Source organism: Anastrepha ludens, chromosome 2 (assembly GCF_028408465.1).
Source record: "Anastrepha ludens isolate Willacy chromosome 2, idAnaLude1.1, whole genome shotgun sequence".
NCBI lineage: Eukaryota > Metazoa > Arthropoda > Insecta > Diptera > Tephritidae > Anastrepha > Anastrepha ludens.
The window spans coordinates 166,151,241-166,177,976 of NC_071498.1; the positions used below are offsets into that span (position 1 = coordinate 166,151,241).

General features: G+C 36.9%; 1 protein-coding gene across 1 annotated transcript; it reads right to left on the minus strand.

Moving 5' to 3' along the window:
• Window positions 1–14,093: 14,093 nt before the first annotated feature.
• Window positions 14,094–17,319, minus strand: LOC128855611 (uncharacterized). The gene is made up of 2 exons (XM_054090661.1): window positions 16,870–17,319; window positions 14,094–14,108 (listed from the first exon to the last, which is right to left on the minus strand). Exons 1-2 carry the CDS (start codon window positions 17,317–17,319, stop codon window positions 14,094–14,096), a joined length of 465 nt encoding a protein of 154 aa, XP_053946636.1.
• Window positions 17,320–26,736: the final 9,417 nt, after the last annotated feature.

Below are 26,736 nucleotides of genomic sequence, written 5' to 3' on the forward strand. Positions count from 1 at the left end.
GATGCTGCTTTAGGTGAAACAACGTGCCGATATTGGTTTTCGCATCAAAGACGGTGATTTTAATGTTGACGACCGTCCGCGTGAAGGAAAACCAAAAACCTTCGAAGACACGCTGAATTGCAGGCATTTCTCAATGAGGATCCGTGTCAAATGCAAGAAGAGCTTGCTTTAGTATTAGGAGTTACCTGCCAATCCTTTCCAAGCAATTGCATGCTTTGGGAATGATTCCGAAACAGGGGACTTGGGTTCCTTATGAGTTAAAACCAAGGGAGGTTGAACGTCGTTTTTCGCCTGTGAACAACTGCTCCAGCGGCATGAAAAGGTGATTCTACAGCATGACAACGCTCGGCCTCACGTTGCCAAACCTGTTAAAACTTACCTGGAAACACTGAAATGGGAAATCCTATCCCACCCGCCATATTCTCCAGATATTGCGCCGTCCGATTATCTGCTGTTCCGATCGATGGCACATGGCCTAGCTGACCAGCAGTTCCATTCATATGAAGACATCAAAAAATGGCTTGATCCGTGGATAGCCTCAAAAGATGAACAGTTTTACCGCGACGGTAAACGATATCTACCATGTAAGATGGGAAAAAGTAGTAGCCAGCGATGGCCAATGCTTTCAATGATTCACTTGTAACCATTTTTTCGGAATAAAGTTGTATTTTCATCAAAAAAGCATCGAGAACTTAGTTGCGCACCTAATACAATTAGTTTGGTTATAAATAAAAAAATAGGTAAATAAATATCAATTATCAATAGAGCTGGATGTGCAGCACTCACTCCAGCGTTTGGGAGGGCGTCCTGGTGGTCCCGTAGTTGTCGTTTTTCCCGTCACTGCAGATTCAGTCAACCCGTTGTTAGGCATACATAGCACGTGGCTTTTCCACTCCCTTCTTCGACTTCAGCTCCATCTGATAATGCCTTGTGTGTCACATATCCCTCTAACCTCTTCGTTTCGCATACTATCTCTGCGAGTTGCCATCGCAATGTTGCCATCCCCACCTGGGTCGTTGCTTGGTGTGTTGCAGTTATAGGTATCTTCTCGGGTTTCAACTGTTTTATAAATTCGGACTTTGCCTTTTAAACTTTAATGCAGAAGCAGCTTTCTCGAAGGCATACAACATCCGCTAAAGGTCGTCCTCTGTGCTCAATATTATAATTGCGTCATCGGCGTAGAACATTATCTTGGCTTCATTTTCCAGCAAATATTCACTTGCCTGTGATCGCCCATAATCAGATTCAATTGTATAGGACTTAAGCTATCGCCTTGTCTTATGCCTGTTGCCACCGGTGTTGGGATGATATTTCATTATTAGTCTTGACGGAAGTGGTATTTTCGGTATTGAGATTCCTAATTACTGCTAGGACATTGATGCCAATATTGCGTTTTTCGATAAGTTTAATAGCATCTTTAATGTGACTCCAAAACAAAATATCCGTTGCAAGGAAAGTTGTATTGGGGCCGAACAGAAAGAGAAAGCGTGAAGTTGATTAGGGGGAAAATGTGATGCTACAATTATCCAACCGATATGTTAACAGCGGCCGTACAATACTCGTAACAGTCGATAATTTATTCGTCACATTGAATGGAGTTAAGCGTCTCGCTGCTATAGGACTCGCATTAGTTGGCACCATACGATCCAACAAACGTTGTCTTCCACCAGATATGAAAAAGAACAATTCTCGACCACTGCTTTCGTCATTATTTGGTTTTCATGAAAACTTTCTTTTAATTAGCAGCTATGTGCCAAAGAAGAATAAAGCGGTCAATTTACTTTCCACTGTTCATTATACTAAAGAGTGTGAAGGCGATGCAAAAAAACCATCGGATACTTTATATTATAATGCACATAAAGCTGGCGTCGATTGTATGGATCAAATGGTCAAACATTTCACATCAAAACGGCCAACAAGTCGATGGACATTTGCTTTCTTTTACAACATCTTCGATGTCATGGCATTGGCAGCGTTTTGTATTTGCAAGGAAGTCGATGGGCTTAGAAAAAGTGGTGCTAGGCGCAATTTTTTGACGACTTTATCGAATGCATTGGTCATTGAAAACATCGAAAATCGTATGAATAGTCAAAGCATTATTTCTCAATTTACCACTCGTTTGGCTATGGAATCATTTTCAACAAAAAAAAATAAATATCCTTGTGAATATCGTAGTTAATCAACCAACCGGTGCCGATACACTCGCAGCGAAAAGAGATTGTCGTCTTTGTTTATAAGGGGGCAATAAAGTTCGTCGAAAAACTCGTTTTTATTGTACTGCATGAATGAATCCAGTATGTCAACAGCACTCAAAAGTCTCATATACATGCTTTGCTTGCCTTCCCCCGAACCCATAAGAAAGATCATTTCATATTTCATCTTAAATTTTATTCCTATCGCATTTTGTTTCTTCAACCTTCTTCGAAATGGAAAAAACGAACAAAAAACGTTTTTCTTTACAAACCGAAATATTTTTAGCGACTATTTTTTCTTCTGTAGGTAGCTCAATGCATGGCAAAAGCAATGCAATTTTAAATATATACCTACGATGCCTTTAAATGATCGCGCTTTTGCCATATATTCCCATACAAAACCATGTAAATGCATAGGGTTCTACCTAGACCCGAGGTGTACAACTGAAGGTTTAAAAAGTTGTGTACAAGTTGTGTGAGGGTTAAGCAAAACCCTATCAAAAGCTTTTGTCAGGTGGATAAAACATAAAAAAGCTGTTTTTTTTAAATTCAATAGCCTTTTGGACGAGTTGGCGCAAGAAAAACAAGGCAAAATATTAAAATATTTGAGAAATATAATATTCCACGAAATTCCTACTACTATAACATTCCCCACGATAGTGGAGGTTACCAAAGTCACAAAAGTCTTCAACGTAAGCACTGCTCGTAATTTACAGAAATACTCGGTTGCTGTGTAAATACAGAATTCGGGGGCTGTTACTTTACATAGGTTGGTATACTCGTAACATAAATTGGAAAAAAAGTATCGCGTTGAAGTTAACAGAACAGTGAGTGGCAAATTTCTTACAAATAATCGTCTTCAAATTATAAATTATTTCTTATACTTACTTAGAATATTTTTCAAACCAAAACATGCGCGTGTATAAAAAAGTACGGTCTCACCCGAACTTAGACTTTTATTGGCTTGTGGAGGTTAAAAATTATAATGCAAGCCGCTTATCAGCATCTTAATAAGCAACCAGAAATATTCCAAATATCCCAGAGTAAAATAAAAAAAAACAAATATACGAATTAATATTCACTTTAGGGGATTGTTGTGTACCACAATCAAGTTGGCGAGTGGGCATTTAGCTTTGCTTGTATGTATGTGTGTATGTATGTATGTAGTTTGGTTTTTAAATTTGCCTTTTGCGAACGGGGCTCGATCAATCTGGCTGCTGATAACAGCTAATCAAAGACGTATTTAAATATTTTCGTAATATAAATAAAGCAATGCATGCAGGCAAAAATTTACAAAAAACTGATAATTTAATAGTAAATAGGGGCGTTCCTCAGCTCAAAGTACTGTTAAATATTTTTATAAATATTAGAAATTGGCGCCTGGCAAATCTGTAAATGTAAAACTAATATAAATATCAAATCGGCTTGCAATGAGGTACATTTTATGCGCACAAAATTGGCTATAATAAGTGAAGTAGTAAAGCATATCGCTTTTACGCAAGAGTAAAAAATCGCGCGACTATGAAATGTTATGGCTTCATAAATTATGCTACCGCCTGCCAGGCGTGTATTTGAATTCACGGGATTTTATATTTTGCGCTTGGATTTGCAATGGATCTGTCAATCTTTCACCTTATCAGGAGTGATTTAATTTTCTAATAGACCTCAGTGATCTAAGGTTCTGCCTCTAATGATAAGAAAGTTCTGTGAAAAAAAGTTATTTTGTGAGCTGGTATGGTCAGAAAAATTTTAGTGCATATTTGTGTACGCACACACACACACACATGCACATACATTTAACTTTTATATAATCATTTATATATATTTAAAGTTCGAGAGGTTCGCATACAGATGACAAGATCTATAGTAGGTCGAAAAGCTTAACGTTCATTCGTTCGTAAGGCCTTTAGTTGTTCCACTACGTAACGAATTTATTTCGTTATGATTACAATTGAGATAAGATGTATAAACTTATAATATATAATATAATATAATTTTTATAATCCTTATTTTTGTTTTTGCCTCACAAATTATAAGATAGGCAGTACAGCATTTGACCATAAGAGAATACACCGACAGACGTGGATAATCCCCGGCCAAAGATGAGCAAAACAAATTGACCATATTTTAGAGGACAAGAGACAAAGGGGAGCATGCTGGGACTCTGACCACTATCTAGTCATAGGCAAATTACGGCAAAGAATTGACTTAATAAACAACAACAATAATTTTATTAAGTCGCTATAGGGATACACTCATTCATCGAAAAGTGGGCGTGGTATGAACTTTGCTTTTAGCCACTTAGTTCATAAGTAACAAGCTTAAGCCAGAAATGGTTTAGATAAAGGCTTGTCTATGACATCAAGTGTCATCTAATCAGCCTTTATACTTAGCTTAAAACTACAAGGATGAAACAAAATAATTAAACTGTAGCTGGGCCCTTTAGAAACCTTTCCATACCTAAGCTTTACTTATCGCAATCGATGCACTTGAACTTAAGAACATTTGTTTCTAAACGCACTTGAAATTTTGTTTGATTGTTGTGGTCTAAATAATCCCTTCTTGAAATCTTAAAGTACAGTCTTACATGTTGCCAGTTAGAACCAAAGCAAACTAATAAAAGTGGTTGGTCTTAGTCACTTCATTTTCGTGGAACTGGCGTACGTACGTAGCTGGCTGGTTTAACCCTCTCAGTAGAAAACGTATGACCCGTGATTGGAAAAAATCGAAATGTTAATTTTTGTTATAAGGAATCTCTGAATAGTCAGGCATTTGCCTGCCCTGACTAGACGCACCTGATGCGCAGTGGTTATCATAACTGAGTGAAAGATGGTTTCTTAATATTTGCACTGTTTTTCTACTAAGATGGTTTTGCTAATTTTGCTTTAAATACTATTAATTCTTAACCAAAATCATATAAATCAAGTTGTATAACAAATTTAGAAAAATTTGCATCGAAATTTTCAACTTTTTTATCTGAATTTTTAAAAATTTCTTAGATGTGCAGTAAGACGGCCGCCGTAGCCGGTGGTAGGTTGGTGTGTGATTACCATGCAGTAGTACCCGGTTCGAAAAACAAAACTTAACTCTAAATGATAAAAAAAGTTTTCCTAAAGCGGTCGGCTGAAGTCTCAAAAAAGCCATCGGAGGCGGAGTGTCCCTTCATTTGTGGAAAACATCGCATCGAGACACATCAAACAGCCTAAAAACGATGTACGCGTCCTTTTCAAATAAAAAACTAATTCAACTGAAAGGTCTTTCAAAAGTGACGTCTAGATGCCAAGTCGGAAAAACACATTGATTTCAATGCATTCATGTCGAGTTTTACGATCGCATCCCTTTCAATGGCATTATTGCCTAGGTGCCGCCAGAGATTAGGTTAGAGCCCATTCGGATGAAAAATCACATTGGTTCTTTGTCATATCATACGGGGGGATATCACAACCTTGCAGGCTTATGCACTAACCCAGCGCTCGCCGAGTTGACGTGAAGCCCACCTTTCCAGAAGCAGACCGTAGGTTTTCAGGGGAATCTTAATCCTCTCATTTCGCGAGGAAACTATCTATTTGGTTCATCTGCTCAGTTTCTCACTATGTCGCTGTGACCAGGTCTAAAAGCGGCCGCCCCTCGGCTGGCAATAGCAAACCTCCGAGTGTATTTCTGCCATAAAAAAGCTCCTCATAAAAAATATCTGCCGTTCGTAGTCGGCTTGAAACTGTAGGTCCCTCCATTTTTGGAACAACATCAAGACGCACACCACAAATAGGAGGAGGAGCTCGGCCAAACACCTAAAAACGGGTGTACGCGCCAATTATGATGGTTAATGGTTAATGGAAGTAAAGGGTTAAGGTATGGCCCTTTAGCACTGCGACTATATTGATCTATTGTGCATCCTATGCTGTCTATTGACTGTTAAGTATGCTTATGAATTGTACCAGCTCCTTCTGAGGGAGTGATTGAAGGTCTTCATCTGTAAGCATGAACTTGTTTAAAAACCTTTTCCTTCTATGCGTCAACCTAGGACATTCGATGATGAGATGTTCTATAGACTCCTCATCTTCGCAGCAAAATCTGCAGGTGCTGGTGTTAGTTATACCTAATTTATGTAGGTGTTTGTTGCAGGTGAAGTGACCCGTGAGGACGCCTGTGAGAGTTCGAATGCTCTGTTTGTTTAACGTGAGGGCCATGTTAGTTATTTTAGCGTTGAAGCTTAGGACCTTTTTGTTGTGTCTAAGACCCTTTACGTTGTTCCAATGCTGACTTAATAGAGTTTTGGCCCAGTATTTTACTTTTTGTTTTAGGCTGTTTTTGTTGAATCCAAACATGGGACTAGGTCCGATGAAGTTTACATCTGCCCCATTTTTGGCTCGAAAGTCTGCCTTTTCATTGTCGTCATATCCCTCATGTCCTGGGACCCAAATTAAAGAGACATTGTTTTTGGATGCCAGGTTATTGAGTGCCTTGTGGCATTCTAAGAGAGTTTTTGAGTTGTAGGTAATGCTATCTAAAGCTTTTAGAACTGATTGGCTGTCCGAGAGTATTTTAATCTTTACTCTCTTGTGGTTTCTACGTTGCATGATGTTTGCTGCTTCCATTATTGCGTATAATTCCGCTTGGAAGATAGTGGTGTCCCTGGTGAGAGTGAATGATTTGTGGATTCTGGGCCCCACTACTCCTGCTCCTGCTCCTACACCATAAGATGTTTTTGATGCATCAGTGTACCATATTTGTGAATCATCATTCATCCATTTTGGTATTGTTTTCCTCTCGATCCTCTCAGGAAAGGTAACTGTGTATACTTTTGTGAAACAGAGGGTTGGGTCAATATGGTCTGAGACTTGAGCCATGCTTATGGTGTTTTTGATTTTATTGAGGATACTTAGGTAACCGGTGAGATTGCCTAATTTGAAATTTTCCTTCATGTGTGGCATGAGTGCTTGCTTCCTCTTGGATTGCTATATGAAGTGGTGGGAGGTTAAGGAGTGCGACCTTAAAATGATAGTGAAACTGAAAATTGTTGGAGTGAATTTTTTTTATAATCTGGCAGATAATTTCACAGCATTTATTTTAAATGATATACGGCAAATCACTGCCGCGGCTGCAAGTTACATGGCCCATTCGATCAGCTCAATTTGTACTACGTTTTCCAATAAATCTGAATAATAACCCTAAGTGAGCCCAATCCGCAAAAATGTGATGCAATCGATGGTCATTTGGGTTAAATTCTTGCACGAGCTGGGTTTTATGGGCACTTAAGTAAAGATCCTTACGTAAAATTTTTCACGTAGTCTCAGGCCAACCATTCGAGAACTACGACTATCGATGCGGTATCTTCTTTAAAACACTCGAAGATTCGTCATTGCCTACCGAGAAGCAATCACTATTAGAAACAGCTTTTTCTATCTTTTGGAATTATTGTGCGGCCGCATTTCTCGACGTAACTCAAGCTTTCGGGGGCGTTCCGCATGCAAACTAAAACTCACTCTACCCATTAATTATTTACTTTTATCACGTTCCACCTCAAAGATCGACACTTCTTTGTTAAACAAAACGAAAGTTTAGCTGGCGTACCCCAACGCAGTATAATGGGCTCAATACTTTATTTGCTTTACCCACAAGATCTGCCCATCCCAGAGGAAACTATCGTCTGAACTTTTGCTCTACTCGCTATAGACATCCACTCCGAAGTGGTTTCCAGGATGGACTTGATAAAATAGCTCAATGGCTGAAAACTGGGAAATAAAGAAAAAATTTGCCCACCCGTTAGATTCATAAAATAATCATTACCCAAAATAATGTTACCAAATATCTTGGCATGCACCTCGTCAGCAAGCTTACATATTTATATATATATTTATATATACGCGTACACCCTTTTTGGGTGTTTGGCCGAGCTCCTCCTCCTATTTGTGGTGTGCGTCTTGATGTTGTTCCACAAATGGAGAGACCTACAGTTTCAAGCCGACTCCGAACGGCAGATATTTGTTTCTAAGGAGCTTTTTCATGGCAGAAATACAATCGGAGGTTTACCATTGCCTGCCGAGGGGCGACAGCTATTAGAAACAATTTTTTTTTTTCATTTTGGTTTTTCACCGAGACTCGAACTTACGTTCTCGTGGTAGTCACGTACCAACTCATTCGGCTACGTCCGCAGCAAGCTTACATGGAAAACACATATTTTCAACAAACGCAAAGCACTCCGAAACCTATACTGGTTACTTAATCGAAATTCTCATGTCTCTCTCTCAAAGCAAGCTCATAGAAATAGCTCACAATCTCATTTCCTTTAACAGACTGAAGAGGATGGATTTCTATGCTAATAAGCAAACATTTTAGGAATGGTTGCACCACTGGGTGGTTTCCATATGTGTCTAATAAAATGTGGTAGTTTGAAGTACAAATATTGCTAAATGTTAGAAAATAGGTTGCAATAAATAAATTGATTAGAAAAAAAAATATGTTTCAAGTCCATATATGCTTAGATTGCAGCTCAATTTATTTGTAATCTTTATGGAAGAAACATTTTCAAAATCCTGAACAAAAAATATTTTCCAAAAACTATGCACGAATACCTTGAGAGGGTTAAGGTTTTAAAACACACAAAAAAATTTTTTATTTTATTTCAATAAATTTACATTTTATTTCAATAAATTTACATTATTCTTAAAATAGTTTTTTTAAAATAGCCCAGTAAAAGTATTTACTCTGTATACGATACTCGAAAGTGATTACTCGAAAAGGATTAGTTGTTTTTTTACTTTCGCTAGACGTACTCGTATTAATATTTTAATCTGGTGCTCCTCCGATTCTAGTTTCATAAATTTCGTTACAAACTAAACGTGTTGATGGTTTGTTTCAAAGTTGTAGACATTGACAGTGCCAACAAAATCAATGACCCTTATTTCAAGTGCCCATAAATGCACTACTCGAAAAAGTTTCCATTAACTCATTCTACAATTCAAATTTTATTGACTTAATTTTTTTAATGCGTCTAATATGTTTTTGTACTAATAAGTATTTGTGCTTTGATAATGATATTTGATAAGCAAACTTTAAATTGGTTGCAATCGATTTCAATTATTTTGTGGACTTTTTGCAAAAATTGGTTATCTCATACATTTTATAATTAATAGTAATTGAAGTATATTAAGTTAAACACGTTGACCCTTGCATTTGTAAGTTCGTATTGAGATATAAAAGGAGCGAAACCTCGAAGGCTACAACATTAAAAAAGAATTCCTAGTCTCACCTCAGTGCCCTGCCGACTTATCTGGGGGAATCGCTTTACCACTCTCAAAAAATGATTATTATAATAACTTGTAATAACTACTTATAGTTTATAATCTTCAAAATAGGTGCTGTGCGATTAGCAAGTTGTGAATGAAGTTTACCACAGTGCTCGTAGTCATAAGATGCCTTAAACTCGCTCACATCAAGACTGCACAACATTTTTTTATATGGAGAAAATGCGCAACATCGGCAAGGAAAAAATTATAAAAAATCAACGAAATTTTTCTGGAACTTACACTTTATTACACTAAAATTTGATAAGCTATAAAACTACATACCAAAAATTTTTGATTAAAATTAATTTGCTGAAGTGGGTCCTTACATGGGCAGCCATTTAACCTATTAAAATTCATACATAAAAAAAGTTAAAAAAGGTATTTTTGTTGGTGGACAACGCTATCAGCCACCACCTGCGATGAGCTATTTACCTCTGAATGTCATTTCATTGAACCAAACCATGGATCAGAATGCACATAGGCTGCTAAAAAATCATTATCGCAGTAGTTCATTGTCAAGTGCTAGTGAGCTCAGCGGAAAACCATAAGTTGCGTGTAATTTTGCTTATTTTTCAAGTTTCTTAAAATATAGGACTATGAATAAGTTCGTGCGGTTTTTTTTCGAAATTTGAAACTTTATTAACGTAAAATGGTTACAAATTTAATATTCAAAATATTGTCCATCGCTTACTACTACTTTTTCCCATCTTTCTGGCAATTCACGGATTCCCTTTGTGAAAAATTCGGTCGGTTTTGCCGCAATCCACGAATCGATCCATTTTTTGACTTCATCGTAATTACGGAAGTGCTGGTCAGCCAGGCCATGTTGCATCGATCGGAAGAGATAGTAATCGGATGGCGCAAGGTCTGGACTATACGGCGGGTGGGGTAGGACATCCCATTTGAGCGTTTCTAAGTATGTTTTGACCACTTGTGCAACATGTGGCCGAGCATTGTCATGTTGCAAAATAACTTTGTCGTGTCTATTGGCGTATTGCGGCCGTTTTTCTCGCAGTGCTCGGCTCAAACGCATCAATTGTCGTCGGTAGACATCCCCCGTAATCGTTTCATTCGGTTTCAGTAGCTCATAATACACAACACCCAGCTGGTCCCACCAGATACACAGCATAACCTTCAGGCCATGAATATTCTGCGCCGACGTCGATGTTGAAGCATGGCCAGGGTATCCATACGTTGCCCGACGTTTTGGATTGTCGTAATGGACCCACTTTTCATCGCCAGTCACAATTCGATGCAAAAAACCCTTTCTTTTGTGCCGTTGAAGCAGTTGTTCGCATGCCATAAAACGGCGTTCAACGTCTCTTGGCTTCAATTCATACGGCACCCAATGGCCTACCTTTCGGATCATTCCCATGGCTTTTAAACGTTTGGAAATGGTTGATTGATCAACTCCCAAAGTTTTTGCAACCTCTTCTTGCGTTTGAGCCGGATCTTGATCGAGCAATTCCTCCAATTCGGTATCCATGAACTTTGGCGGCGCACCCTCGCGTTCTTCGTCTTCCAAGCCAAAATCACCACTTTTAAAGCGTGCAAACCACTTCTGGCACGTTCGCTCAGATAGAGCATGCTCACCATAAACTTCCACCAAGATACGATGACTTTCGGCTGCTTTTTTCTTCATATTAAAATAATGAAGAAGAATTCCCCGCAAAAACACATTATTTGGCACGAAATTCGACATTTTCAAGTGTGGTAAAAATATTGTTGTTTACGCTTCAAATAAAAAACTTATACTGACGTTTGTGCCTTACGACAGTAGCTCTCCAATGAATGTTTGGAAATGTGGATCGATGGAATAATAATCAAGTTACGCCATCTGTTGTAAAACCGCACGAACTTATTCATAGTCCTATAACTTAATAATATTCCATAACCCGAAATATAATAAATTTAAAGTCTGTGCGACTTTTAATATTTACATGATCTGATTTCAAACAGGCGTTAGCCAGGATGGTTTTTACCTTTAATAATAAATTATAATATTTTTATTTATTTATTTACTCTGAAATCAATAAACAATTTTTCGTACTGACTATTTCCCGCAAAGGTATATTTAACAAAAAAAAAGAACTAAATACTGATTACATACCCCGAAACTATTGTTATAGTTAGTTATGTGCAAATAACTAATTACAATACACCATTTAATTGAGCAGAAAAATATACTTTAGATAAGGTTAAATCTATTGGGTTGCCAACTAAGTAATAGCGGAGTTTTTTAGAAAATCAAAGACAATTTTTTCTTGGAACTAAATAACTTTATTCTGCAAAGTATTGCCCATTTTGATCAATGACCTTTTGCCATCTTTCAGGCAGCATCATAATCCCACGTACATAAAACTTCTGGTTTTTATTAGCAAAAAACTGAATCAGGTACGATTTGAGATCATCATCATTATTGAAATGTTTACCATTCAAGGAGTTTTATAAATATCGATACAAAAAGTAATCCGATGGTGCAAGATGAGGACTCAATGCTGTATGTGGCAAAACATCCCAACCAAGCTCCAATAATTTTTGCCGAGTATCCAAAGGTGTGTGCGGCCTTGCATTGTAATGATAGAATACAACACCTTTCGATTTGCCAATACGGGCCGCTTTTGTTCAACTGCATTGTTTAATGTCGTTAGTTGTTCAATGTAGACATCAGCGTTGATCGTTCGGTTGGGTGGTGAGAGTTCAAAGTAGACAATTCATTTGTAATCCCACCAAACTGATAGCAAAACCTTCTATTGATGAATAACAACTTTTGATGTTGTTTGAGTTGGTTCACCTCGCCTGCTCCACCATCTTTTCCGCTTAATATTTTGGTGAACAACCCACTTTGCATCGCCAGTTATCAGTCGTTTTAAAAATGGATCATTTCCATTACGCTCCTTTAGCAAATCGCAGCTGTTAATGCGTTGCGTTAAATGCGTTTCTTTCAGTTCGTGAGAAACCCATGTATCGAGTTTTTGAACAAAGCCAAGATGTTTTAAGTGATTTTCAATGCGAATGTGTGATACATGAAGCTTCTCTGCAATTTCACATGTTGTACTGCGACGATACGAATTGGTTACTGCGTCATCAATTTCAACTGGACGACCAGAGCATTTTTCATCTTTGAGTTAAAAATCACCAGAACGAAATTTGCCAACCAATTTTGACACTGCCGTTCTGTTAAGGCTTCGTCACCATAAACAGCACATAACTTTTTATGAGCTTGCGATGCGGTTTCCTCTGTACGCAAATAAAAAAGCAAAATATGACGAAAATGTTCCTTTCGATTTTTCCATTTTTCAACGAACGCCAAACGAAAACTACGCAACCGTTCAAAAACCTTTTTTTATTGATTGACAGCTGAATTGCCAACTATCAAATAACAAAAAGTGTTTTAGATTTCAATAGAATTCGAGATCTCATTGAGTTCATGTAGAGTGCGATCGATAGGAGCATTGCAGGCACAATTGGTTCTGAAACTATTCAAATTGAATGGATATTTACTACGCAAAGACCTGGTAGAGACCGAAAAGTTAATCATTTTTAAAAGAGTGAAACAGTCAGTTTCACCCTTGATAATATTAAACAAAAAAAAAAAATTGAGATAAAATCGATCTTCTACTTTCTAATTGTTTCAGACTAATTAAGTGGGCGGGACTTATAGGTATGGTGAGGCAGGGTCGAAGAAATTCAGGGAAGGGTGTGCAAATTTAAGAAAGACTTTTTGTACTCGTTCAATTGTGTCTATAGGGAATTGATGGTAAGATCGCTAAATTAAAACGGCATATTTCAATGCAGATCGAACAAATTAAGTAAATAGCAACTTAAGAGAATAGGGGTCTGCAAAGGTCGAGCTATTCCTTATTATAAAGCCAGGAATGGATAACGCTTTAGATAGAATAAAGTCTATATGACTAAGTAATGTAAAACGATAATCAAAAACAATCCCTAGATCTTAGTACGGAAGGACCAAATATTAAAATAATTATATTTTATTGAATATTCAAGACCTCAATGATGGAATTCGTGAGGCTATCAAGGACATAGGGCAGTCAGTTTGCTATTCGGTTATGGGAAATTTCATGAAAAGGATATTGTCCTGTAAACGTGGTCGTGGTGGTCATTTGCCTGATGTTATTTTCCACTATTAATGGTATACCTTCCTCTTTATAATGAAATAAACATCCGATCAGTTATATTGAAAAATACCCTTTTTCTTTGAATATCAAAATAGCACTTCTGTTTGGAAACCCCTATGTTTCGTGACTTTATTTTAAAGGAATACAATGATGTGTAATGAATCTACCCTACACAAGCGACTCATTTAACTCCTACCAAACAAGTATCCATTGGTTTTTGCTTGTCTCATATGCCCCAAATCACTCTGGTACTTAACCTGCTCTGGGCATATGCACTCACTAACTCGTTTATTAGTCTCCTAAACGTAGGCCAGCTAAGCCCTAAACATACCTCCATTCCCAGGGGAATGACGAATAAACCTGCTATTGCCAACTTTTCACCGACTTTCCTTTTTGCAATTCCACAGTAGCCAAACACTCAAAATACAGCATTAATGAGAATAGTTTTTTCTTGCCAGACACTGAAGGGTGCCATATCATTCCTTTACTAGCTTGAATGCAAAAAGAATTAGAATTTAATTATGTATTATAAATATTATAAATTGAAATTTTTTCATTGGATAATGATGATTCGAGTTATGAGGTTAGGGGTAGTCACAGGTCCGAAAAAATGATGATTTTCAATAATTTTTTTTTTGCTAGTCAATTGCTTTAGTTTACAAAAATAAAAACATAGCATTAATACATCCTGTTTCGACTTGACTTTAGCAAAATTTCAAAAAAAATTTGTATGGATCCCGTTTCTACAGAAGTCTCTTGCGAGTATCATCACAAGTCCTTGGAGATTCATCTAAAATCAATCGGACATGAGAAATTAGTTTTATTAATAAATAATCTTGTGCTTGATCGAAGCTTTGTTTTTTTTTTTACTAAATTAACAAAATTTCGGTCTCAGGAAATATTTTTTCAGATTTTCGAGAAAAAAACCGAAAATTAATTGATTAAAAAAAGTCGAAATTTTTAAAAGAAAATCTGCTTCGATCAGGCACGAGTTTTTTGAAGTGAAACTTCTTAGGCGTCGATGGACGAGCGAGAATGGAGAGTAATATTTCAAGGTCATGCAACGTTTTGGGCATTTTCGTTCCGCGAGAGAGAAAAAAGATATAACGTAGAGGAAAAGGAGAGAGAGATAGAGCTATATCTTATATATAATATATCTTAGATACACTTTAGGCTATTTTTCCTGAGTTTTTCCTTGTGGTTGCTAATTTCTAGTGAGAAATAACACTGCCTACTTTTGGGGGCTTGTTTGTTGCTGCAAACTTGTAAGAAATATATTTTTGGTGCCTACTGTTTGGGGCGTGTTTTGGTCACAATTTGTTTGCCATTTTTTTGGTTCCTACATTTTGGCGCTTATTTCCGTTTCCTGGCTAGCGCTTGTGGGTACAATAAAGTGCTATCCATTCCGGCGTCGGATTTATTGGTATTGTCTTGCGGTAATTTGTGCTGTTGCTGCTGTCCTGGAATCGCTGCGTTTGTGCGGGTGATAAACGCCCAGAGAAGTTCTAGTTGTTGCCACGGTTTGGGTCCGGCGTTCACTTTTACTGGCCGGCCCTTCTCCGTTTTTTGTGAATTTTGTCTATTTGTATTCTCTGCAAATGTTGTGAATTTATTTAAGATATATATTCTTTCTCTCTCTCTCTCTCTCTCTCTCTCTCTCATTCTCTCTCGGGTCTCTCTTCCTTGAAAGTTTCACTTCTGTTATGTGTACTATGCTACACGCACTTTTTTTATGTTTTTCAAAAGCAGTATACATTTTATTCAAATCTACCGAGCGGTTTTTAAGTTACAGTGATCACCAGTTCAAAAACATAGTTTTGAGAAAAACGCATTTAAAGTTTTGCTCCCGAACGCTCCGGAGCGCCTGAGCGCCCTTTGTTAATTGTTGAATAATTCAAAAATTATTTGTCGGATTCACTTCAAATTTTCAAACAATATTTTTAAGCTATTATACTTTAAGAAAATGCAAAACAAAAGAATCCAATTTTTTGAAAATTCTGACTACCCTTAACCTGATACAAAAATAAATTTGACTGCGTTTAAAAAAATTTTTTTTCTTGTACGCTCACCTTTTCTAATGAGTAGCTCAAGGATACGATTTGTTTCGATTTTTAGTTAAAGTGTATTTCAATCAATATTTGAATCATCATTTGAACCGAGCCCTAACAGTAAAAAGTGGTTGTTTGAGAAAGTTTGAAGAATTTTCACTAAGTGTTTTTTATGAAATAAAAAATTTGAAGAAAAATGTTCGGGAAATTATTCTGAAAATTATTTCAAAAACTAGTACAGTGTACTCTCTCTTAACGGATACTTAAGGAACTGAAAAAAGAGTCCGCTTATGGGAGGTGTCCGTTCGGAGAGAGTACACTGTACATCTACTTAGCTAACCGAAAACATATTTATATATATACAGTGCTGGACTTAAGTATAGGCACAATCCGTTTTATAAAAAGAACTGCAGTTTTATTTGTATTCTGAAAAACGATATATTTATTTTGTAGGTATATTATAGGTGTAGAGCTTATACATTAAAAAATAGCTATGAATACTAAATACATTTTCTTTGCAAATAAAGTTCAAAAATAAAAAAATTAAAATTAATTCGATATTTTACTGGACAAAAGTATAAGCACAACTACTTAAACGATAGCCAAAATGCGTTGAAATATTAATTTCATATTTTGTTGGTAACCCTTTCTGTTTTATGGCGGCCTTAAGTCTATTTGGCATTGAGTGGACAAGTTTTTTTGTTACATTTTCGCCAATATTAAGCCACTCTTCCATTAAAGCGGCTTTTAGCTCAACCTTATTTGAAATTGTGCGTTTTCGAATTCTTCTCTCCAATTCCTTCCACAAATGTTCTATCGGATTTAAGTCTGGTGACTGCGGGGGGTGTGGTAAGACGTGTGAAACGTTATAAGCGAGCCATATCTTGACGTCATGGGCTGTATGCTTCGGGTCGTTGTCATGTTGAAATGTGAACGACCCGGGTAAGTTCAGTTTTTCAGCGCTTTTCTTCACATTTTCCTTAAAGATGTTTAAGTAATCTGTCTTGTCCATAATCTCATTAATGAAAACAAGCTCTCCCACACCCGCGGAAGACATACAGCCCCATACCAACATCCCCCCACCACCATACTTAACCGTTGGCAAAAGATTTCGAGATTCCATTGCAGTGTTACGTTGTCGCCATACCCTTGTGTGTCCATCAGGCCGGAAAATGTTGAACTTGCTTTCATCAGAAAACAATACCTGGTCGCAGAAATCGCTTGGCTTGTTTTCAAACTCTTTGGCATACTCCAATCGCTTCTTCTGATTGATGGCAGATGTCAAGGGCTTTCGTCTAGCCACACGAGAGTTATAACCAGCCTCATGCAACACTCTTTGTACAGTTTTAAAGTGTACATATTTGCCAATTTCTGCCTTTACCTCTGCAGCAACCTGTGAAGATGTAATTTTTGGATCACGTTTCACTTTTCGTATGACCTGAGCACGTTCTCTCTCTGTTAATTTGCGCGGACGACCACAGCGACTTGCACTTTCAAAGTTTGTTTCACCTTTGAAGCGATTTACAATGGTCCGTATGGTAAAACGACTACGATCCATTAATTCACTGATCTCTGCAAACGAGTTTCCTTGGCTATGCGAGTGTAAAGTGATTTTACGCTCCGATACTGTTGTTTCAGTCTTTTTTGGGCTCATTATAAAGAGTTTACAAACAAAATAATTATTTACAAAAATGTTATCAACTTTTCGCTTGTTTGAATCAATAAAAAATAATAACGGTACACATAGGAATGTGCTGAATATAAAAGTGTTGCCAGATAATTGAAACAGATACTGAAACAGACGCGCACAAAAAATTATGCAAGTAGTTGTGCCTATACTTTTGTCCAGTAAAATATCGAATTAATTTTAATTTTTTTATTTTTGAGCTTTATTTGCAAAGAAAATGTATTTAGTTTTCATAGCTATTTTTTAATGTATAAGCTCTACACCTATAATATACCTACAAAATAAATATATCGTTTTTCAGAATACAAATAAAACTGCAGTTCTTTTTATAAAACGGATTGTGCCTATACTTAAGTCCAGCACTGTATATATATATGGTATGTCTATATAATTGGCGCATACACCCTTTTTGGGTGTTTGGCCGTACACCCCTTTTGGGTGTTTTACCCACTTATATTTACACTTTTAAAAATATAACATCCTTTTGTAAAATGTTGCCTGTTTTATCGGTGTCGATGATTTATTCCATTCAATATCGGACATCTTCCATTATTGGTTGGAACAATAAAATCCATTCAGCAAAAGTCTTAGCCAACACATACACCAGACCGCAACAGTGGTGGCAATTTATACCAGTTCACTTACAGTGCCAGTCTCACATTATGCAAAAATGTGCTTAAGGAAATTAGATTTTTTTTTCATATGACGCTCTCTGTATAGGAACAGCGCCACCTGTTGGTATATAGAATGATGTTGTTCTGATACGAGCTCACAGCAGAGAATTTATAAATTCAATTGATTTAAAATATAATTTTGATTTTAATATAATATAATACAATAACAGCTCATAATTAATTAGAGAACAGCCGAGCATCGATTTGAAGGTCCGAAGCCGAACCGAAGATTCTCAAGGGCCCCAGTAATACGCAAGTAATGACAGCGAAGTTCAGTATTTTTATTATTATAATAAGAAAACAAACGAGTTACAGAAAAAACTTATTTTTTCATACATATATAGGTACATATCGTCCCCTTAGTATTAAAATAGCCTATAAATTTTTTGATGTTTTGAGAAAATGAATTTCAAACTTTTTGTCGAAAGTAGCTCTCACTCAAATCTCGTTATGTCTGTAAATATTTATTATTTTTTGACTGGCGTCTTGACCCACTTTGTGGAACTAGAATTTGACAAAATTTTGACCACATATAAAATCGACGATGGAGAATCCAAAAATTCAAAAAAAAAAATAATAGCCTAAGAGCACATAGGCTATTGTTATACTAAGGGGACGATATGTAAGTACGTCTAGGAATTATTTAATATTTACAGTTTAATAATTTTATATCCCAAAAATGCAAAAACAATATAACAACGCCATTTTCACCTTGCTTCACAACAACGGGGGCACATGCAACACAAACTAGACGATGTGGTTACCTACGCAGAGCGTGTTGGATTGCGTAGGCAGCCAAATCACGCCTTACGTCGGTGCAAATACTGGCATTGAGTACAGAATAACGAAAACCAGATCATCCTTTACCTAACCGCTAGACCAAAGTTAAGGATTTTCAATTCGACTGTGAAGTCTGCACTGTTGTATGCCTGCGAAACGTGGTCCGTAGAGGTTTCAACAACAAAAAAGCTCCAAACAGATAACTGGGTTTCTAATGACGAGCTCCTTGCTCGAAGCAAACAAAGTGAGGTTGAGATTGAAATACGCAAACAAAAGTGGAGATGTATAGGTCACACAATCCATAAACCAGCTACTGACATCAGCAGAATGTCCCCAGACTGGAATCCGCAAGGCTCTCGCCGAAGAGGACGGCCGAAAGGGACATGGTACGAATTTACGACATCTGACGAATCGCTCACTTGGGCGCTCAAAAGCTGCAAATCGATCCCAGTGAAATTTATTTGTATCGGCATTTTGTACCTCCAGCCGGCGCGATAGCAAATAATAATAATAATTTTCACCTTCTAATGGTACTGAGTATAGAGCTGACCTGCCGCACTGAAAAATTCCTCACTAGCCATACTCGACGGAAGAGCAGGTATGTGGATATTTTAGAGTAATTTTTTCAACAGAAAATCAGAAAATCACCGGTAATAAAACAAATCTTACTCTAACTTTTTAGTAAAACCAAATTTTAAGAAATATTCGGCCAAAGTGCGGCTTTCTTCGCCGAAGTCGAACCGAACTCTTGGATTCTTCAACAGTGTGCGCTTTGTGCATGCAGAAACATTTGTGAATAAAAAAAAATACCAGTCTAACGGTTAGACGCGATAGAAGTGAAACCTTCCGTAAAACAAACTGAGAGAGAATGAGACGAAAGCAGCATTAGGAGCGGGATAATTATAGGTTCATTATAATATTGCTATAAAGTTCATATTTTATTTTCTTCATTTTATTGTTATTATATTAAAGTACTTACGATGATCGTTTTCACTATTTTGCACAGTGGATGCATTGTTATGCACAATAGAAATACTAGGTTGCGCATTTCGTAATGTTTTTCGGCGTGCACGAAATTCACGGACACGTTCTGTTGAAGTCTTTGCGGTTTTTTTTAGTTTTATTTTCTTTTTGTTTTTTTTTCTGTCGAAATTCACGACACTTTTCTGCATTATTTTTCGGCATAATTGCGGTAAATATTTAAAAATGAAAATATTTACGAATATAAAAATACGGACGCAATACAGCACACGCTGTTGCTATTATGAGCGTCGTAACGCATACACATGGTAGAAAAAGTCTGCGTTCACCCACTGTTATAAAGTATTAAAATAATTTAACGTGTTTATCTTAAAACTCTCAGTTATTTCTTTTCACTTATTTCAAAGAAAATTATTCATAGAGGTTATGAACAAAATTTTTTGGAGTTTGAGCTGCGTCATGTTCAGATAACGGGATTGTAGTACAGTTACTTAAATAGGCTAAGCAGAAAAAGTGTGCGTTCATTTCGAATAGTGACGATTATTTGCATGGCAATTACGTTAAATTAAATTTTAAATCATTCATGTAGTTGACGCGGTTAAGAACAAATCTAAAGAGGGAAAAATTGATATTAGAAATACATTTTTTGTTACTATGGACCAAAGGCGAAAAGAAATAGATATTGGTGAAAGGAAAATCATTGTAAGCTTGTGGCAAAATAGTATGAGCTATCGGGAAATCGCGAAAATTGCTGGGAGGCAATACTCCTCGGTCCAAAGAGTGATAAACAACTTCAAGCAAACGAATTGTTTGGAGTCTAAGCCTCGTTCTGGGCGTCCAAAAAAACTGACGGAAAGAGAAGAACGCAACATAACTATTCTTGTGAATTCTAATCCACGACTAACAGCAAGCCGAATTTCAAAAGACATAGAAGTAAAATACCAAAAGAAAGTACATCCAGATACAGTAAGAAAAATTCGAAAAAGAATCGGATTTCACGGCAGAGTGGCCCGAAAAAAACCCTTCATATCGCGAGTAAATCGACTTAAGCGGATCGCTTTCGCCAAGGAATACGTAAACAAGCCACCTGAGTTTTGGAATAGTGTGATTTTTTCAGATGAGGGCAAGTTTTGCATTTTCGGGATAAAAAGTCGTAAAATTATTTGGAGGAAAAACGGAACGGCACTTGGAAAGCAAAATCTGGTACCTACGGTAAAGCATGGGGGAGGAGGTGCCGTGATATGGGGGTGTATGGCTAGTTCGGGCGTTGGAAATATGCAGTTTTTTGAGTCGATAATGAACAGACATGATTATCTCGATATTTTAAAAACGAATTTGTGAGAAAGTGCAATCAAACTGGGACTCGGTGAAATATTTGTTTTCCAACAGGACAACGACCCGAAACACACAGCAGGGATTGTTAGGTTGTGGTTGTTGTATAATGTTCCAAAACAACTTCGCACACCCCCACAATCACCTGACCTTAACCCCATTGAGCACTTATGGGACATTCTAGAAAAAAAAAATACGAGAGCGTACAATAACTAGCAAGGAAATGCTTAAGAACGCGCTTAAAGAGGAATGGGAACCCATAAGTCCAGAAATAACAGCCAACTTAGTTGGATCAATGAAAAGACGCCTCCTAGAAGTCATAAAAAGCCGGGGATATCCAACTAGCTATTAATTTTAAAACATTTCTATGATCTTAAGCCTTTTATTTTATTATTATTGAAGTGAACGCAAACTTTTTCCGTTTAGTTTGAATGGCCTTTTTAATTTTATGTGATCTCATTTTAAATTTGATTTTGTTATTGGTAGCGAAATATGTGTGATAGTTACGTTTAAGTGAACTTAATAAAACTCATTAAAAAAAATTTCTGAAATATTTATTGTTTTGAACTTTTTCTAATGCAAAGAATATTTGCATAGGTGAACGCAGACTTTTTCTACTATGTGTATATTACACAGACGTACTAACATACACGCAAACATTCGTAGGACGCTTGGTTTGAATTTTTTATACATATGTATGTATGCTATACTATGGCCTAGCCTATGTACGTACATACATATTTGTGTTCTGAACTTCCAGCAAAACAATGCTTATTAATATACACATATGCATCTACATACAACCGCACACACAGGCCACTCACTTTATTCCTGTAAATGCGTATGTCGTCCAAAGCTAAAATTCTATGCCTAGCGACTACAAGAACAAAATGCATTAATAGGCGCAGGCGTAGCGGCCATCATCCTAGTTGCCATAGCGCTGAACAGTCGCGGCGGCGCCGAACAGTTTCAACTATTTTACTGTGCAACAAAAACTCATCATCAAAAAATTGATTTATAAATTCGAGCTCATAGTTCTAAGAGCAAGTACTTTCATTCATAAAACGAGCCGCCCATATGCTAATTTTCTCGACAATTCGAAAATAGTCAATATTGGAATATTTCACGTAGAATTATTTCCCAATATTCAATTTTTGTCAAGTCGAGTGCCCGCGGCTCCGTAAATATGTTTGCACCCATATATGTATGTAAATATATGTTTCTAAATGCTAAATGCTCGACAACCGCAGCTGCCTGTTCAAGGTTACTGTACATTAGGCCGGGCCGATTTGTGGGAAGGCAAAAAAATCGCCCATTGCTCTGTGAAAATCATATTCTAGGGATCAGAATAAGAAATTTTGCCGAAGGAACCATATCTCTAAAACGAATTCTGATGTCCCCCAATATGGGTCGAACTTTTTAGTTTCTTTTCTATAACTCATTCATTTACATATGTTCTGACTAAATAAATTTCTTAAGAGAAAAAATAGATAATATTATAAATAAATAAAAATAAAGAAAAAACATAGCCATTTAGCTGATTTTTTCATGTAAAGGCCAAAAATGGTGATATTTTGAAATTGGGGGACATCAGAATTCGTTTTAGAGGTATGGTTCCTTCGGCAAAGTTTCTTATTTTGATCCCTAGAATACGATTTTCATAGAGCAATGAGCGATTTTTAAATCGACCCGCCCTACTGTACATGCAATGCTGTGCCTATGAATGCGCGCTGGATTTCTTGAGAAATTTTACCGTATGTTTTGGTGTAGCGAGGCACATATGTACATACACACAACATATATACATATATCCGCATATATACATACATATATAAATTCACAAATTTAAATTTGCTTATGCCATCCTTCTGTGTGCATATATATACGTATATCTTTTTTCTTCTTCTTTTTGGTGTCGCTTTTTCGTTTCATCGAGTCTCAAATCACTCCCAACGATTCTAAAGAAGTTTTCACTTCAAAAAAAAATATTTTGAATGCTTCTTAAATTACTGGTATAGAGTATCTATAGGTTTTTGTGGTCGGGATTCAGAATTTGCTATTTATGTTCACATTTAACCACATACAGATGGAGCTGTGGTACAAAAAACAAAAATATTTTTGGCGCTTTGAAATAAAATAAAAAAAATATAATAGGTCTATTTATAAGTTCGTGCGGTTTTACAACAGATGGCGTAACTTGATTATTATTCCATCGATCCACATTTCCAAACATTCATTGGAGAGCTACTGTCGTAAGGCACAAACGTCAGTATAAGTTTTTTATTTGAAGCGTAAACAACAATATTTTTACCACACTTGAAAATGTCGAATTTCGTGCCAAATAATGTGTTTTTGCGGGGAATTCTTCTTCATTATTTTAATATGAAGAAAAAAGCAGCCGAAAGTCATCGTATCTTGGTGGAAGTTTATGGTGAGCATGCTCTATCTGAGCGAACGTGCCAGAAGTGGTTTGCACGCTTTAAAAGTGGTGATTTTGGCTTGGAAGACGAAGAACGCGAGGGTGCGCCGCCAAAGTTCATGGATACCGAATTGGAGGAATTGCTCGATCAAGATCCGGCTCAAACGCAAGAAGAGGTTGCAAAAACTTTGGGAGTTGATCAATCAACCATTTCCAAACGTTTAAAAGCCATGGGAATGATCCGAAAGGTAGGCCATTGGGTGCCGTATGAATTGAAGCCAAGAGACGTTGAACGCCGTTTTATGGCATGCGAACAACTGCTTCAACGGCACAAAAGAAAGGGTTTTTTGCATCGAATTGTGACTGGCGATGAAAAGTGGGTCCATTACGACAATCCAAAACGTCGGGCAACGTATGGATACCCTGGCCATGCTTCAACATCGACGTCGGCGCAGAATATTCATGGCCTGAAGGTTATGCTGTGTATCTGGTGGGACCAGCTGGGTGTTGTGTATTATGAGCTACTGAAACCGAATGAAACGATTACGGGGGATGTCTACCGACGACAATTGATGCGTTTGAGCCGAGCACTGCGAGAAAAACGGCCGCAATACGCCGATAGACACGACAAAGTTATTTTGCAACATGACAATGCTCGGCCACATGTTGCACAAGTGGTCAAAACATACTTAGAAACGCTCAAATGGGATGTCCTACCCCACCCGCCGTATAGTCCAGACCTTGCGCCATCCGATTACTATCTCTTCCGATCGATGCAACATGGCCTGGCTGACCAGCACTTCCGTAATTACGATGAAGTCAAAAAATGGATCCATTCGTGGATTGCGGCAAAACCGACCGAATTTTTCACAAAGGGAATCCGTGAATTGCCAGAAAGATGGGAAAAAGTAGTAGTAAGCGATGGACAATATTTTGAATATTAAATTTGTAACCATTTTACGTCAATAAAGTTTCAAATTTCGAAAAAAAAACCGCACGAACTTATTCATAGTCCTGTTAGTTTATAAAAATTTATGAAAAGCAATATACAGTGAAATTCCTTATAACCGGACACTCACCGTCGCAGTGTTTTTGTCCGGCTATGGGAGATGTCCGCTTATAAGGGATGAAGTCACAAAATATATACCACACATATAAATTGTATTGTATAAACTATGTATTAAGAAATTTTTGGAAGTAAAGAATATTTGCATACTTTAGTATTGCATATAAATACATATAATATTATATACATATATCGATTAGGTGCATTGTACGAGTCTTTACATTTCCATACTAGGGTTTTTAAACTAAGCTTCTATACAAAGTTTTAAAATTTTGGATTATACCTTGATCAAGGGGTTGGCTAACTGCCGTTGTATTTGGCGGCAAGAAAATAATTTTTATGTTGGTTAAGTTTAATGCCTTTGGGTGTGAAGCCGCGTTATCTAAAAACAAGATAATTTTTCGATTCTGGGCTTTCATTCTTCGATTGAACTGCTGCAGCCATTCACCCATTACTTCTCGAGTCATCCATGCTTTTTTATTAGACTTCCAATCCACTAGCAGTTTTGCGATTGGAACATGTTTAAAAGATCGAGGACGGGCTGCTTTACCTATAACCAAAAGCAGCTCCTTATCTCCAGTCATGTAAGCACAGAACAAAATTGTAAGTATTTCCTTTGATAGTGTACCGCCCACGCATTTTTCGGATTTAAGAGCGAGGGTTTTGTCAGATAAGGCACGAAAAAAAGCCCACTTTCGTCTGCGTTCTAAATGTCTTGAGGCTTGTAACCGGTCAACAGAGATGGCAATTTTGTCCTAAACTGTTCGACACCATCCTGGTTTACATCTGCAGCTTCACCAGATACGCATTTGAAAGCAACATTATTCCTTATTCTCCATTTGTTTAACCATCCATCTGAAGCATTAAAATTAGGTACACCCAGTTAGCCTGCAATTTACATTGCCTTTGCTTTCAAAATGGGACCAGAAATCGGAATGTTTTGACTTCTAGCCTTAGCGAACCAATTAAAACACATCTTGTCTATTTCAGAGCCGCCTTCTTTAAGAAAGCTTCGCTTTTGATGAACATTAACTCCAGGCTCCCATTTAGAACGAATTTTTTCTTTATTTTTATTGATTTCAGCAGCTAGTGTTTTGCCAATATTGAACCTTTCAAAGCAAAAGAAACGTGTGCCTACCATTAAATTTTTGGGCTCACTGTACTTTACCTTTTTGCAATTCCACGTACTGATAATTTATCTTTTTCGAAAACATTAATAATTTCCATTTTTTCTTTAATAGAAAGTACCTTCTTTTTCGACGCCATATTATTACGAACTTTGAGCGCAACCATTCGCATGCAACTGACTTAACAAACTGAATGGAAAACTACTCTTAATTTAAAACACAGGACTTGAATGTGTGCATACATGTTAAAAGGAGAATCACCTATTTCATTTTTATAATGAACAACAAAGCTTGCTGTGATATTTTTGAATTTTGTCCGTTTATGAGAAATTTTTTTTATGAAAATGGTTTGAAATACTTTGTCCGCGTCCGGTTATTAGAGTGTCCGTTTATTAGGATGATATTTGTATGAAAAAATGAATGAAAAACCTGTGTACCCAAAATTTGTCCGGTTATTGGAGCTGTCCGGTTATAAGGACTGTCCGTAATGGGGAATTTCACTGTAATTCCCTAAAGGGGGGAAGTACCTTTAGAGGGCCGAAAAAAACCAGTTTTTCGTGATTTATTTTTGGGAAAATGAAAACAGTGCACATGAAATTAATATGATATATATTTAGGGCAATGCTCCAAGAAGAAAAAAGCGTATTTAACATTATTATAAATAAGCAATTAATTGAGTTATGGCGGTTCACGTAAATCGTGTCGCCGCTGACATCGAATTCGGCGAAAGCGATCCTGACCGCAACTTTCATCTGAAATCATAAAATCAAACATTATTTTACTCAGGAGGGTTTTTTATCCTAGATAGACTACAATCTCTAGCAAATTCGAAGATTAACCATTAAAATGAGGCTTCAAAAAAAACTTTTGGTTTTTTTTGCAAAAATTTTCAAACATTTTTGTGTTAAAAAGTATCTAAAAATTAGTTTTTCTTTTCGTCCGTAGTCTACCTAGAGTAGCTTTTTATGCCCTTTAAAATGAAACCTTGATGAAGAAAATTGGTTC